Raw genomic sequence first — 17,229 nt, 5'->3', positions numbered from 1 at the left:
CGTTTTTTCTTAATTATATATATATGTATATATATTTCTCAACACATTTGCCACTTGATTGGATTTTCAATTATAAGTGAAAGCTCAATTTTAACAAGTTAACAAAGAAATATATTTATAGAAATAAATAAGAGTGTGGTAATTAGGGAAGAAAAGGACGTTGTATGTGGCAGAGGGAGCCATCCATCTGAGTAAGTCGTACCCTTTTCAGCTTTGAAAATTAAATTCCTACACGCTTTCGACTGCATGATGCGGATTGACGGAGAAAGTACAATTCAATTAACAACTCCACCACCAGTTCAAAATTTTCAACTTTTTAAACAACAGATTCACTTCTCACACTACCTTTGGATTATATCATGAAAATTTAACGATGTATTTCCTAATTAGTCAGCATTAAGTGTTTTGGAACATGAGAATTTTTATGTTTTAATAGAATTTTAAAAAAAAATCACCCATATAGTAAGCTTGGGGATGACCCACACAATTGTCTCCCAAAACGGATGGATGAAATGAAACGGAAAGCTCTGAGCGCCAACACACCGAATCTCCTCGCTTTTAAATGGAAAATGCCATAAATCAAAGCAAACTCACAAATTTTTGTTAGTAATATTGATCCACGCAATCATGCCAGTAGCAAAATTGTAAAAAGAAAAAGGGATCACTTGATGTAAGACAAGGGATAAAGGTGTGATAAGATTGAATAGAGATATTAAATTCAACTTTTAATATTATTTATTTTTAAAAAAAATAATAAAACAAAAAAAAAGAGTTTAACCATTTTATTTCGACAATAAATTAAACTAATACCATATGAAGATTGTGTTGCTCTTGAAAAAAAAAAAAAAACAACCATGTATTTTCTTGTTAATATATTTTGTTAAGAAAATTATACAAATGATCTAATTAGAGTTATAATGTAGCATTGTTAACTAATTAAACTATATTATCTAGTTAGACTTGTACTATAATACTGCTAATCAATTAGAATTAGATTATAAATAAAATTAGCCTTCTTCACCTCTTAAGTTATACCATTTTGGCGTCTAACTTTACTTGTGTAGTTGAGAATTATATTGCATAACTCTCGTATTCTTTGCCTCAGCGAACTTGGTTTCCAACCAAGAGAGTTGATCATATCAATAGCTTTAGCATTTCATCATGGTTTATATAGTCAGCGTGAAATGACATTGCAGCTAATACAAAAGCATTTCACAAACTCAACTAGTCAAGTTGTCCTTTGCTACTAGCTAATCATGTTCTCTTGTGTTGCCATGAATGTTTGCTTTTTTTGCTTAAAGAAAAAAAAAGAAAGCTGTCCTCCCTTTATCACTTCATTTTGATCGAATTACATAATTAGGAAAGCAATCTTGGGTATTCCATTTTTTGTTTGGCTATTGGTTTATATCTAAATTATCGTGTATACGAGTTAAATTTCTTGATAAGTGTCCTCGAAGGGACACCGATAATTAGAACTGAAAGTTCAAACTTGTAAATATTTGTCTAATGTTTTGAAATGACGGAAATAAAATTTATGAGATAAGAGAGAATGATCTTTCATTGTATAAACAAAAATTAAATGTATTAAAAAAATCATGATATGTGGTTAATTTTCTTTCACCACTTTCAAGTATGAAATTGCTTTCTTTGATCCCTTAATGCAAGTGTGTTATCTTTTTGTAATTATGATGCATTTGATGATTGATTGGCCAGTTATTATTTTAAGTAAAATAAAAATAAAAAGCCAAATTTATTTAAATATTGAAAACTGAGAAAATAAATTTATTACTAATTTAATCTATAATCTATAATAATGTAATATATAAGTAGGAATGTGTGTATAAGTTTTGATTGACAAAAGAAAAAAAATTTATTCATTATATTTCTAAATTGCTATTTCGAATAACTTTATTATAATTTATAATTATTTATGATGGAAATTGATATATTTTTCATTATATTTCTAAATTATCATTTTAAATATTTTTATTATAAATATTAATAAAGCATAAGAATTCTAATTGCATTAAATGACTTTCATTAAAGAAGCGTTTTTCTTAATTCTAGTGGTATTGAATGATTTATATTGAAAATTTTAATTATTTATACTTCCAACTTTATATTTTAGTAATATTTGTGTTTATATATAATGATTATTTAAAATAAATAAAATTAAGTATTTACGTGCAACATACTTTGAATTATAGAAAGAATACGACCTAAGTGACAAGATATGGTATAAATCTCGAAATTAAAAATTAATTTCAATAATAGTTAAAAAGGAATTTAAAATAATTAAAAATGTCACTTACTTTGAAATTTTAACAAGTTTTTTTAACTATATATTGTAAATTTAAAATCAAGGAACTTTGATATTAGAAAATATTAAAATTAAAATGCTAAAAGACAGTTTAGATAAACAAGAGCACTGACTTTTTTTCCATTATAAAAAAAAAAAAAAAAAGAAAGAAACTTGACATTGTAATATCTAATAAGATATTCAAATGCAGACAAAAGTACTAAATTGATAAAAGGGAAAAATTTCTAATTGGGCAGTGATGAGGAGGGCCTTCTTTATTTTGTTTTCATTTGCCGGCGTCTCAAAGTTGCTGGTCAATTTTAATGTACATATAGAGGGGAATATTAATTCTTGAGCCGTACATACCTTTGTGATTGATGATCTAATTAATCATATCCGGCAAAATTGCAAATGGTTTGTTACAAATTTTAAGGTGGGATCTATCAATTCTTGAATAAACCAAATTAATTTAAAAATAAAATAATTTGAGTTGTTGATTAATAGGTGACTCTGGGCCACCAAAATACAAAATATTCAATTGGTCATAAAAAGAGTTGTTTATGATGCGTCAAAATCGGGATTTAATCACAAAGGGAGATTCAAATGATTCAAAGTTGGTATGAACGTATTAGTTTTCAATTTGAATCTCGACAATAAGATTTATAAAATAAAATTTTATTTTTTTATCATTTAATTCTAATTTAAAACCTAGATTTGGACGCATTCCCAGCATTTTAGGCCAAATAAATAGAACAAAAAAAATAGTAACCCAAGAACAATATTCTTCTATGGAACATAAGCACAATACAAGGCATCAAAGTTTTTGGACATAAAGAAGAGATCCTAACTAAGCTTGATATAATATAAATCATAAATTAATAAAGACGATAGTGAATGTGAATATATGAGGAGGGCTTTAGGTGGGTGGGGGGGGAATGGTGGTTGTGGATATAATTTAAAGTTGTTGCAAAGAACCCAATGGAAAGAGTTTTAGTTTTATTAGCTGATGAAAATAATAATAATAATAATAATAATAATAATTAAAAAAAAAGCTATGGTCCTTTGGGGCTCATTTAAAACCATAAATTATTTATAATTTGTTGGCTCGATGATATATTAGGTGGCTAGCTCCAAATGGCTTCATTTTAACCATAACTTTTGATTCCCTCCTTAATTAACACTTAGGAAACATGGCTACTGATTATTTCATGTATTTATATTTTTTAATTGTTGTGGAAGATTTGAGTGGGTGTAAGAGGCCAACAGTACCCCCCCACTTTTTGCCTTTAAAAATCTTGTCCCATTTTCTTTGGTTGGTTTGAAATTAATGGTGGAGGCTCAGATGGAATTTACTCCATAGTCTCAACAAATTTGCAGAGCTGTTTTGATAGGAGAAAAAAGAGGGGAAACAATCTAGCAGGGTGATGTGCCTAACACAATATGATAGTTTAGACAGAGCATATCCCTCTTGCCAAAAGTGATGTCCACCAAAAATCATTTTTTATGGTAAGAAATAGTATAATAAATTTCACATCAGTAAAAGATGTGATAGATTTTGAGTATATAAATATAAATTTTTTATTATCTATTAAGTATGTCTTTTGGACTGAGAATGTAATCCTGTAATTTATAAGTTTACTTAAATTTATTTTTCAAAATTTAAAGTAGCACGAGGGTGAGTTTAAGTCTCGATGTATGACAAGTGGTATCAGAATAAATTCGAATACTCATTGATGTGGGGCCCTCATGAGAGATACAAGGGTCGAGCTAGACTAGGATTAGTGAAAGAGTCCCTCTCATCTATAGGTAAAGAGTTAGTGCAATAAGGGTGTTACATAATTGGATAAGGTAAAATATCATGAATCCCACATTAGTAAAAGATGTAGTGATTCTTGAGTATATAAACATAGGTTTTTCATCACTTATCATATATATATTTTGGTTTGAGAATGTGGGTTAGTGATTTATAGGTTTTTATAAATTTTGTTTTTAGTATTTATTAGACTTAAATATCAATTCATAACAAGTGGTATCAAAGAAGACTCGATCGTGTGGGTTTAAGTCTCAACTTATAATGTAAAGTCTGACCTTATAAAATACCTGTCATGACATACATGTGATAGATAGCATGTTTGCATGCTAGGAGAGTCTCAAAAAATTTACAAAAGTCGATATTATACCTAGAGGTATAACAAAGTTGATTTAAGCCTCAAACTAGAACGAATAGAGATTTTAGGGCGAAATTGAAAATTTTATAGTGCAGGAATAATTTAATATGGTGATTTGGGATTCAAGGATCAATTTAGAGTCAAACCGAAAATTTCACTGTCCAGGGGTAAAATGGTAATTTTGTCACTCGAGTACAAAATGGGAAATTTTTTTGAAAGATTTTGATCACATTTGACTTATTAGAGTATGATTTGAGGTTGAGAAGTGAAAAATTGTAATCCCGGTGTTTTTCGAAACATAGGGGTAAAATAGTAATTTTGTCACCCTAGCGGCAAAATTGTAATTTTACACCACCAACACTTGTCATGCTTATAGAATTCACCCATTGACTTTTTATGTTATGGATAATTGAAGGAATTTAAGTGGTGGAGAGAGAAAGCCTAATAGTTAAGAAATTACAAATGGATCAATAATATGATGACATGTGTCAAGTTTATATCAATTATTTATTTAGCTTTAAAATAAGCATAAAATCAACCTTTTTTTTTTCATATGGCCAGCCAAACCAAGACCAAAGAAGAAAAGGAAGAGAACAAACCCTAGGTGAAGAATTTCAAGAGAAAAAGTGTGAAAATTCAAGGAAACAAGTGACAAAAGGTAAAAAATTTTTGATTTTGACTTGTGATTTACCTTTTCCATGCATTTTTCCTCATTTTTCATGATTAAATTACATGTTTTCATGATGAATTCATGGCTGGTCGGAATGGGTATGAAGAGAGAATGATGTTAGATTGATTTGATTCTAAGTTATGTTAGTATTTTTAGTTAGTTTACCATGTTTAGAAACAAAAACAACAGGAAAAGAGTTCATATTCCCCACCACCCATCAATGGTCGAACCTACCTTGTGTTGAGCGAGGATAAATTTGATTTTTATTTTAAGAGAATTGGTTAGAAAATTATGAATTATGGTGTGGAAAAGTAGTAGGAAAAATCATGGTGTTAATGCACCATTACTGACCGAAAATTTCAAGAAGAAAAGTGAAGATAGTTTTGCCAAATTTTAGATTATTTGACTTGTGTTTGGTGAATTAAGATATTGGAAAAGACATTGGCTTATGATAAATCAGGCATGATTGGCTGGTTAGCAATTGTATTGAAATACAGATTATTTGTTTGCTTTGAAAGGCTGCGAAGAAAATAATTGTCATGTCATGTTATTGCAAATTTTATTGAATTGGTGGATTATATATTAATTAATCACTGCAGTAGGAGGTTTTTGTAGACCAGCCTTTTAGAGGGGCATGGTAAATCCCATTATATTCTTACCTCGAACGGAGAGACGTGTAGGGTATCTCTTGGGGTAAAGCTTAAGGTTCACTTTACGCCAAACCACTACGTGAGGGAGAACTTAGCCAACGCCAAGGAACTTAGCCACTACGTGTAGGGTATTTCATATGAAGCTAACATGACATGTTAATATGTCATAATGAATCATGACATGATATGCTGATATGATGTGATATGTTGATATGATATAATGATATATCTACGTGACAATTCTACTTTTCATATCAATATTATACTTTCATTTTGAATTAAATAAATTCTTATAATTAATGGGTGATTTAGTAAAAAAGTCACTTATAATTTTATTTCATATGAAGCTAACATGACATGCTAATATATCATAATGAATCATAACATGATATGCTGATATGATATGATATGATATGTTGATATGATATAATGATATATCTATGTGACAATTTTACCTTTCATATCAACATTAGATTAACGTCATATAGACATAAATGACAAATGATATTTAATTAATTATTAATTATAAAAATTTATTTAAATAAAAATAAAAATATAAAATTTAATTGAATATATCTTTTATATTATTATTTTTTTAAATAGCAAAAAGCAAACATATTCAAATGTTCAAATTGAGCCTCAGAAAGTATAATAATTATGACATATACCCCTCCTTGTTTCCTTTGATATTGGCCTAGTAACTAATTGATAACTCATGCACATTGTGTGCTACTCAAGAAAGCGAAAGATCAGGAGGTATTCTGTCCTGTTGATTTGACAATTCGCTGAGGTGTAATTACAGATATTTGGCCATCAAGAGCTGCCAATGTGCTGGATGGAAATGAACAATCCCTGATGCTATCACGGCCCATATTGACTTAAAAATGGAATAGGCCAAGTTTCTTTCCTTTTTTTTTTTTTTGCTCTAATCTATTGTTGCTGCTAATGGCACTGACTAGGTGGAAGTCTCCTTTCTGCAGCAAGCTTGGAGAGCTGAGCAGCAAGCTTGATACCTTTGGGACCTGGCTTTACAGCATCAATGTCTCCCCAAGTAGAACATAACTCCTCACCTCTCATGCTCTCGTTCCTACCTTGACAAATGGCCCAGCTTCCAGGCACTATTTTATGGGGTAGGCGGTTTAGGACATCTTCATCGATCTTGTTTAGCAGTGGATCACCTTCACCTATTGGTTGTGCAAAAGCTGCTGCACTAGCTACCATTTCATCATAGTGCGATGTGCTTAGATTTTCGGGTTCCCCTTGCCTAGGGGTTCTCCAAATAATGTACCTTAGATCATTGTCCAATGTTGTGTTTTGGAACTCAGGTGAGCTGCATATTACTGTGTGGAAGTAGGTTTCAAGAGGGTAAGCAACATTGGTGAAGTACATCAATAACTTTCTTGGAATGTTATCCCATCCTTGGACACAATACTCCATGAAGAATCTTGAGACAATCACCCATGGTGAACCTGCATATTCACCAAAAAGTTATCAGAACTTGTGTGATAGCTAGACGTGTATCCAACTTAAGTTCAATCACGTGCACTGCCAAATTCTGCTCATGTAAACTGACCTCCAAAAATCTTGAAAGCGTCTGGTTTTCTAGTTTCTACAGCATAGTAAATTGGAGTATTCCTCTGATAATATAAATTGGGATCTACAACGATACGATTAATCTCTTCCCTCCTGCACAAAACAAGATTTCCATCAAGGAAGAAGCGAAAAGATAACACAGAGGTGAAGAGGTTGCCCTGTCATCAACAGCGCCAGTGTAGAAGATTTGGTTGGAGACAATTATGTTAATCCGGAGCTGTTTTGAACTTTTTGTGCACCTAACTTTGCAACAGAATGATCACAGTGGACCAGCGGGTACTTCAATTCAATCTATTTGAATCCATCAAAGAATTCAAGAAGCAAAAAAGGAAGATCTAGAGGGTAGGACAATTAGAGCACCAGTGGTTTCTGCTTACTCTTTCCAGCCTGCATTACTAGTATAATCAATAAAGTTGAGATCCCTTGGCAAGAAAGTAAAAGCATGGAGGAGATCTGCATCCAGAGCATTATGAGGAATTGGTTAAATGTATGCTCAAAAAGTGGGTTACTAATACCATTGTCAGTTAATTGCTTGAAAAAACTCTTAAACCTGTACCAGCAGTCATCTTTACCCAAAAGTTGATCTCATTAATGGTTTGGACTTTATGCAAAAGTGAATTTTGAACATTGTGCTGGACTATCCTACATTGTTTGTTAAGCTAGGATCACACCGTTTCACATATATAAAGGAAAGATCAACCAATTTGTCCAAATTAAAAGATTGGATTAAGCATAAGCTTCCTGTGAAATAATGAAACTTTTGGCAAAGTGGTAACTACTAGAAACTTTGATAAGAGAGGCCAAGTCTCGCAAGACAACAATGTTGTTCCATAGGGATGTCTTAGCAATATACACACACGCACACACACACACACACACACACACACACACATAAATATATATATATATACATGATCAAGGGTACCAGAGATTGGTGATAGATTGGTAACAGAGAATACAACATAAAAGTTTTGAGCTAATTCCAAAGCAGTCGACTATAGAATCTATTTCAAGTGGAAACGTGTTTTAGAAAGATGAGATTGGCATTATAAAAAGAAAGAAAAAGAAAGATGAGATTGACATGATAAATACAGTTAGAATGAAGAGCACTAAAAGTCTTATATAAATGAAGCAAACTGATTTCACTTAAATATAAAAGAATTTTCCCAATGGTTAATGCAATGTGGCACTCACTGAGCTAAATTGGATAATTGAGACATGCTGAAAAAGGCTATAGGGAAAAACAAAATACTCTTGTAATGCAGAATATAAGTTAGAAAGTTGCAGGCAAGCACTTTACAGTAGTGAAATGAAAGCAGCAATTTAAACCGTCAAACAACTTTTCAAAAAGGTTAAAGGTCATGTAACTGTGGAATACACACAAATTTCAAGTTCTGCTCTTTCCAGGCAAAGTTTATCACAATCAGATATAATTTTGATAGTACTCCTCCTAGAATTGATGAAAATTAGCAGTAGCAGCGCTTACCATCTTGACTCATTAGGGGATAATCAGAGGCGCTTAAAGTTATGAACCAATCCCAATCTGTATTTATCTTGAGAAGCAAGGCAGCAGCATGAAGTGTTGCAGCAAGAGCTGAAGATCCCATCCTGTTAACTGCATAGCTTTTTCCCTCAACATTAACATTTCCAAATGCTTGGAACACACTTTCTGATTCAACAGAAACAGCCAATTCTGCCCTTTCATATTCAGATGAACCAGCATCAAGTTGCAACAAGTACTGGTTTCTTGGATGATATATTGCCTTCAGCAACCTTAAAATTTTCTTACTATCTCCATTTGTGCCACAAATCCAATAAGCAAGAACAGGAGGATAGCCATACCCTTTATATGGGAGTCTCACTGGTTTCTGAAACTTAGAGGTAGTAACAGAAATTTCATATTGATTGTTTGATCTTGACAAACCTCCAAGCAATACCAAGGTTGTTGCACAAACAACCATCCAAGGACGATAACCTGAAAGCCACGAGGAAATTTTGGACATCCTCATTTGGACAGCTTTGACTTGAACAATGAGGGGTATTTTGGAATAACAGCATCTATGCAGCCTTAAGACTCAATTGAATCCGAATGGAACTGACAGCGATAACCCTAATGGTACCATGTTCAAACTAATCGAAATGAATACACAACTTCAAAAAATTAGAGCAAGATGAGTAGAATCAGCAGATAGCATTTGAATAAAAATGCTTATCACTTATGAGTGCATGTTACAACACCCTGCAGGATAACTAGAGGGTTGAAACAAACAGGTTAGTTTGGATTGAAATAATAATTGCATATAACTAAGAAAAGGAGAGACCATTTTAGATGGGAACGTGTAAATGTCGTTGAAATGATAACAGAGGCTGGTTAAGGAGTAAGGTAAGTAAAAGGTAGCATAAAAACGTGAACTGCCAGACCTAATGCCTGGAAATCTTAAAGTGAAAGAAAGCCGGTTGGTAGAGATTTTTCAAAGCTAGAATCCTTAGAAAACAAGGAAAGAAAATTACAATCCATAATGACAGCCAGCCTTTTGAAGGAGACATTGGTGATTAGAGAGAGAGAGAGAGCCTTTTTGTCAACTGGGTGAGATGTTGCCTTCCTCTTTCCTACTACTTTTTTCGAACTATACTGTGCATGCATAACTTTTGTTCGCGGGGTTCTCTAGGTCGGCAGTACGACGGCCCAATAAGTTTAACGGTGAGAAGTAAAATATTAAAATAAAGTTTTTTTATTAAAATTAAAAAAATTATTAAAATTTTATTTTTTTATTTTTTTTGAGATGTAAAATTTTTAATTAAATTTTTATAATCAAGTTTTTTTAATATAATATAAATTTTAAATTAAAATAAAAAAATTTATAAAAATTAAAACAATAGTATTTAATTATTGAATGCCTATTACAAACTGCAAATGAAGCTCATGACTTTATAAAGATAATAAAAGAATAGGCTTCTTGTGTATTTTTTAGAGAAAAATTAAAGTTAAAGAAAAAAAGAACAAATGAGAAAAGAAGAACTCAAAAGTAGATATTATACGTTGAAAAAAAAAATAATTTTATATAAAAAAAATAACTGTTGAAAATCATTAAATGAGTTGATTGAAAATAAGAGAAATAAGTGAGAAAAATATAATTGTTGAAGATTAAATATATATGACCGTTAGTAGATTGGAAATAAGATATTATTGTTGAGAATTAATAATATTATAGAAATAAGGAAGTGATAAAAAAATTAAAATTTATTATGCACATAATTAAAAAAGTGAAAGAATAAATAATTTTATTAATTATTTTTTATTTATATATATGTTAATTTTTATATATTTTTAATATAATTAATTATATTATAATTATTATAAAATTATAAATCTTTTTTAAATTTGAGACCTCTCCAAATTAAGAGCTTAAAGCCCTTGAGTGGCTTCACATAAGCGTCGGCTGATCGACAGGTTTATTTCTTTTCTCATATAGGATAATATTAAGATAAACTATACTGTGCATACTGCTTGGAGTCCTTTTTTTTTTCTTTATTGAACACTTAATTTTCATTTTTTATATGTATTTCTAAATTATTTTTCCATATACCTTTTAGTATATTAAATCATGGAGAATTAATTTATAAAACAATTTGAAAAATTTAACATTAAATAAATTTTTTCCTAAATTCCGTAAAAGCGAAATAAAGACAATTAAATTTAAATCAAAGGGAGAATTATTATTATTATCTTATATTAATATTATAACTTTTTAACTATTTTTTTATAAAAAGTATATATTATTTATTAATAAAATAATTTAATTGGGTTTGTGTGCGAGTTTCAAACGAACCCTTATGAGGTAGTGTGGGGAATATCTCTTCTCGCATTGACGTTTGGCCACTTTAAGTATTGACATTTGGCTTTTTCTTTGATGGACACGTGGCTTAAGGAAGGAGACAGCCCGGCGCAGGCGTACGCCGCCGACAACGACGGAGGGAGCAATCAAATCCAAAACCCGATGAACCAGAATTGACATTTTTTGTTCTTAAAAATCTCAAAAAACCAAAAACACTAGAAAAATAGCATGAGATTGTTAGTAAAGTTGTTGAGATTTTTTGAAAGGAGGTTTTTTTGGGGATACAGAGAGGAGCCACCATTGGTGGCGGCGGCAAAGAGAGGTGAGGGAGTCTCCGGTTCTTCAAAAAAAAAAATAGAAAGGAATCGATTTAGGGACAAAGAACCCGTGGAAGCTTTGAGGGAGAAGAGAGAACCCGTGGAAGCTTTGAGGGAGAAGAGAGGTTGAGAAGGGTTTTTCTCAAAGAAAGAGAGAAGGGTGGCCATGGACCGTGGAGAGAGCTGGGGAAGGGGAAAAGGGGACTGTTTTAGTGGAGTAGCAAGTGAAAAGAGGCTAAAGTAGGAGGAGGTAGTCTGGATCCACCCAAGCCCAATTCGAATTAGTTTTGGATCCATCAAATTGGGTCAAACCAATAGTAGTTGAAATACTTAGCCCAGTCTTTATATTTTTTGCTTTTATGCATGAATTAAGTTTATGGAATTGCTTCAAAAAGTAAACAAGACACGTCCAAAAAATTTTAAAAATGTCAATACTCTCCAATAGTTATCTTTGCTTTATCACAAGTAGTTGAAACTTCAAAAGAATTCGAACCAAGTGCAAAAATTTATATATGACTGTAATGTTTTAAGCATATAATGATATTAAACAGAGTATAGTATTGATGCATCATTTCATCCAATGGAGACAAATATAATAATAAACTAATAATCAAAACTGTAAAACAACAACATCAAATATTAACCAACAGTAAGTAAATAAAAACATTAACAATGTATCTATAGGTTGACATAAAAGATAAGGCAAGTTGAAATACAATAGAGATCTCTTGAAGATCATATTCCATAATTATTTAAAAATTTAAAGAAAATCTAAGATGAACTAAAATATTCAAGTAATATTTTCTCATCACATTTAGATATTATAAACTTGAAGAACGTATTAAAGACAGATAAAATTATTCAACAAATTAAAATCGAGGCTAAACCACAATATTTAAGTGATATTTTTTATGACATTCGAATATTGTAAACATTAGTATAAAATCCTTTGTATAACTGTTTATGCAAAACATTCTTAGAATTTTGAAGAATCCAGTCTACAATAAATGAAAAAGCAAAGTTTGAACATAGGCATGATCATATAAAAGTTTGAACAAGGGCTTGCCCTTTCAAGCTCACTCCAAGGAGGTTTATCACTAGACATCTCAATGATGGTATAACCCAGGCTCCATATGTCAATAGCCAAAACAAGATTTGGGTTGGCATCTTTTTGCATAATAGCTTTTATGACATGCCATAGAATAACAACAATAAAGAAAAGGAGTCGAAATAGGAAAGCATCAAATATGTACAATTTACAGTAATGTGAATTACCTCAAGAGCCACCTAGTATGAATTGCCCTTCAAAGATAGCTCTGGTAGTCCAATAAGCTACAATTAATAAAAAAGAAGAGAAGAAAGAATTTAGACTCTTTTAAACAGACATTTAGCATGTATCCTCAGACTAACACAATCAATCATCATAATCTCAAAGTATTACTCTAAATATTGTCAATTCTACGTAAAGCATAAAGCATTTTCTTACCAACTTGATAGAGTGCATAGTTCCAGATAAACAACCATAAATGGTGACAATTGATATCATTATAGTATTCATGAAGTTATCTGTCAACTACAATGTATGCAGAAAAAGTCAAAAGTTGCATATTTATTTATTTATATAAGAGTTATGAATGTAGGCTGCAGCATGCAAGTTATAGAAACACACAAAATACATGATTAGTAGTTTTACTCAGTTATTTCAACGACCTTAACATTTGGTCTGTGTGGAGGTTCTTTTCTAATAAAGACAATAAGCATTCTATTCTGCATAAAACCTCAATTTGATCCATCATTTCATTATCAGGCAAGTTGAACCTGATCATGAAGTTACCATGAGGAGTTATGAAGAATGTGTTACTTCATGATTTTATTTCTGTTTTGGGGCATATAAAACCAATGATGTGTTTGTGTTCAATAATAAACATGAATTGTCATTTGGTATACGGTTTATAAAGATATAGTAAGCATGGTGCTCAACATCAGTACACACCATCATGTCCTTAAGCACATATATAGATATCTATTATCACATAAATATTAACTCATTGTTACCACTTTGAAAGAACACCACTCTTGGCTTATTTTCAATGGCCAAGGTATTGTTACATGGTGGAGTTGATCCCCAAGGTTGATATCTGTTGACAGAAAGGAAGAAAAAAATTAAGTTCTGAGACATTGAAATAGTTAATGAGTATGTAAAATTTGAAGGACTTTGGGAATTGATTGTACTGTTGCTTGACTAGTACTGGTGGGGATGGCGGAGGGCTTGCATTGTCGATTCTAAAATGCCTACCAAGACTAAATCTCTAATATGTCCCAAGGATATCTTCTCTTCTTCGCTTCATTCTACTTGTTTGAGAAACAATTGCAATAAACATGCAATTTTTTTTGTTCATTGATCTAAACCAAGGCAACGGTAGAAACAGCTGTAATAAACATTCAATTTAATCCTATATGATTTTTATGAAGATTAAAAAGATATATTTTATACATATAGTTTTAAAACCTTTTTATTTATTGATATTCTATGGTTTTTAATGCCAAAATATAAAAAAAAAATTTGGAAAATACATTTACAAATATTTAAAAAAGGGTGTTTGATCTTCCAAAAAAAAAATATAATTTTAGATTATCTAAAAAAAAGGCAAAGTAAATGTGATGTAAGGAGTATATTTTAATTATCGTAAATTTTTAATCAAACATGATTGTAAGGAGTATATTTTAATTATAGTGAATTTTTAATCAAACATGATTTTATTTTATTTTTAACTTTTAGCAATATTTTAGAAAATAAATAAATAAATAAAAGAAGTCATTGAATGACTAAGCATTAGGCAAGTAGGATAATAGAGTTGTTATCAAGATGAATTACCTTGGCCTGATTTATCAAGCTTCTTATTTTGATACATCTAAATCACAAAATGTATATTAGTTAAAATGGACAAATAAATATCATGCTTTTAGGTCCTAGCTAACTGAATATTTTTCAATAAAATGATGCTTGTTATGCTGAGAAAGAAACATGAAAATGAAATAAAAAAAGTCACAGAGGGGTAGGGTTCAGATAGAGTATTCAAATGCTTATCAACAACGTTTGTTTGGTTCTATATATATTACCTGCAAGTGACTCTTTAAATGGGCAATGCTGAGTCCTTTAACGTTCATCATCTGAAGAACCAATTAGGGAGTTGCTCCTTTTGGCATCCAAACCAAAATAATTCTTTCTAATTACAAACTTACTGTAAATAAGAGGACAGCTAATCCTAAAACCAACTAATAATTAACTCTGAGTTATTATTCGTATTGCATCATGTTGAAAGATTGAGATACATTCTAAGTAAATAAAGCTTACGTTCTTGGCCACTAAGCCTTTTGACAGCATGCACAAAAGATGGATGGAGATCAGGTGTCCACTAAAGCCTTGGCATTTTTGACCGTACATATGGCCTTACTTTACATGTCCTTTCTACAGAGTTTGAATATGCATAGGCCGTGTTATACCATTATAATCAAAATTGATTGCAATTTAGAAATATAATCAAAGAACAAGAGATGGAGTTTGAATATTCATAAACCCCATTATACTGTTATCATCAAAATTAATTAAAAGAGGCCAAGATTTGGTACTTATTTTTTAGTTTTATTATAGATAAAACTTGTCAAGAACCTAAACAAAAAATTGAAAGTTCAAGAGACAAAGTGCACCATTAATACAAAAATAGGGTGGCCAAGTGTTTGATTAAAGGGAAGCAAGTACATATAAAATACCTGCTCCCCTCAATTAAGCCAATGGACTCCCAAAATAACCCATCAGAATAGGGACTTAAAAAAAAGCAAAGTAATATTTGTTTCTCAAATACTGTAGACCTTTCTAGCCCTAATAATAACAAAAAAAAAAAAATAAGGAAACCCATTTAACCTTGAAGCTTTCTTTGCACTTTTCACAGTAGAGAGAAGGATGAGATGCAATGGGTTTAGCCATGTGGATGGTGTCTCTGGCACTCTCTAGAGGAAAATGAATAGAACACATTTGAATATGTTGAATGATATCTCGTTCCAACTTGGGCCAATAAAACTTTTTTTTTCACAAGAGCCAATGTTTTGTCTCTCCCAAAGTGTCTAGCTAATCCTCCATTATGAGTTTCCTAAATAATAGATTGGCGTAAAGAACATTGAGGAATGCATAGTTGGTTGCCTTTGAAAAGTTACCCTTCTTGTTGATGAAATTGTTGAGAAGGATATTGGGAACCGCATTTCTATATCTCACCAAATTCAGGATCTTTCTCATATAATTCTTTCAAAACTTCAAAGCCAAAAACTTTCAATTGTAAGGTAGAGAGGAGAGTAAGGCGATGACTTAAAGCATAAGCTAATTTTTTTTGCACACTTGATTTGTGTTTGAGGAGAATTGGAAAGGCTTGAAGAAACTCGCTCCAAGCTACATGTTGTCGATTAAGCTTGTGTTGGGAGTTAAGGTGTTTGAGGGCTTCATGGTCAGAATTCAAGATGAATTCTTTTGGTAACAAATAATGGCTCCAATGATCCAAGGCTCGAATAACAGCATAAAACTCCTTATCATACGTTGAGTATTTCAATCTTGCATCATTGAGTTTCTCACTAAAAAAGGTAATTGGTCTTCCTTCTTAAGAAAGAACATCACCAATACTAATATTAGAGGCATCACAATCAACTTCAAACACCAAATCAAAGTTCGGAATTGCAAGCACAGGAGCTTTAGCAATCCTTTCTTTCAATTCCTTGAAGCTATGTTGTGCCTTGATACTCCCTATAAAACTATCTTGCTTAACGCATTCAGTAAGCACAGTAGCCACATAACTGAAGTTTTTGATGAAACGCCAATAAAAGGAGGTCAATCCATGAAAGTTTCAAGCATCATGAATTGACTTCGGAACTGCCCAATTGACAATAGCATCAACTTTGCTTTAGTCCACTTCAATCCCTTGGTTTGAAACAACATATCCTAGGAAGATAACTTTATTTATCATAAATTCACACTTCTTTAAGTTAGCAAAAAGCTTTTGCTCTCGAAGTACTTCAAATATCTACCGTAAATGTTCCAGATGCTCTTTCTGACTTTTACTATATACCAAAATATCATCAAAATAAACCACAACAAACTTTCCAATAAAAGAGCAGAATACCTGGTTCATTAGGCGCATAAAGGTACTAGGTGCATTAGAAACCAAATGGCATAACTGTCCATTCATATAACCCATCATAAGTTTTAAATGCAGTTTTCCATTCATCTCTTGGTCGCATTCAAATTTGGTGATAACCACTACACAAATCGATCTTGGAGAAGATGATAGCACCATGCAATTGATACAACAAATTATTAAGTCTAGGAATAAGAAAACGACACTTGATGGTGATTTTGTTCATGGCACAACTATCAATGCACATACGCCATGTTCCATCTTTTCTTGGAACTAATAAAGCAGGAACAACACATGGGCTAACACTTTCTCTTACTAGGCCTTTTTCCAAAAGTTGTTTGACTTGCTATTGTAACTCCTTATGCTCTTACAAACTCATGCGTTAAGCAGGCTTGTTTGGATTTACAGAACCAGGGATGAAATCAATGGCATGCTGAATATCTCACATTGGTGGCAGTCCATGGGGTATCTCATTAGGTACAACATCACAAAACTCCTTAATTATGGGTTTGACAT

At 31.5% G+C, this 17,229-nt stretch overlaps 1 protein-coding gene across 1 annotated transcript; it reads right to left on the bottom strand.

The window, feature by feature from the left end:
- Positions 1-6,411: 6,411 nt before the first annotated feature.
- LOC18595623 (beta-glucuronosyltransferase GlcAT14A-like) lies at positions 6,412-9,877 on the bottom strand. Its single transcript, XM_007023665.3, has 4 exons — positions 8,867-9,877; positions 7,758-7,833; positions 7,361-7,473; positions 6,412-7,256 (listed from the first exon to the last, which is right to left on the bottom strand). Exons 1-4 carry the CDS (start codon positions 9,387-9,389, stop codon positions 6,730-6,732), a joined length of 1,239 nt encoding a protein of 412 aa, XP_007023727.3. The 5' UTR covers positions 9,390-9,877; the 3' UTR covers positions 6,412-6,729.
- Between the last annotated feature and the right edge of the window lie 7,352 nt (positions 9,878-17,229).

The sequence above is a fragment of the Theobroma cacao genome, chromosome 6, assembly GCF_053813885.1.
Source record: "Theobroma cacao isolate CCN51 chromosome 6, ASM5381388v1, whole genome shotgun sequence".
Taxonomy (NCBI): domain Eukaryota; kingdom Viridiplantae; phylum Streptophyta; class Magnoliopsida; order Malvales; family Malvaceae; genus Theobroma; species Theobroma cacao.
The sequence above is the reverse complement of the archived record's forward strand: the minus strand, read 5'-3'. Positions and strand labels throughout refer to the sequence as shown.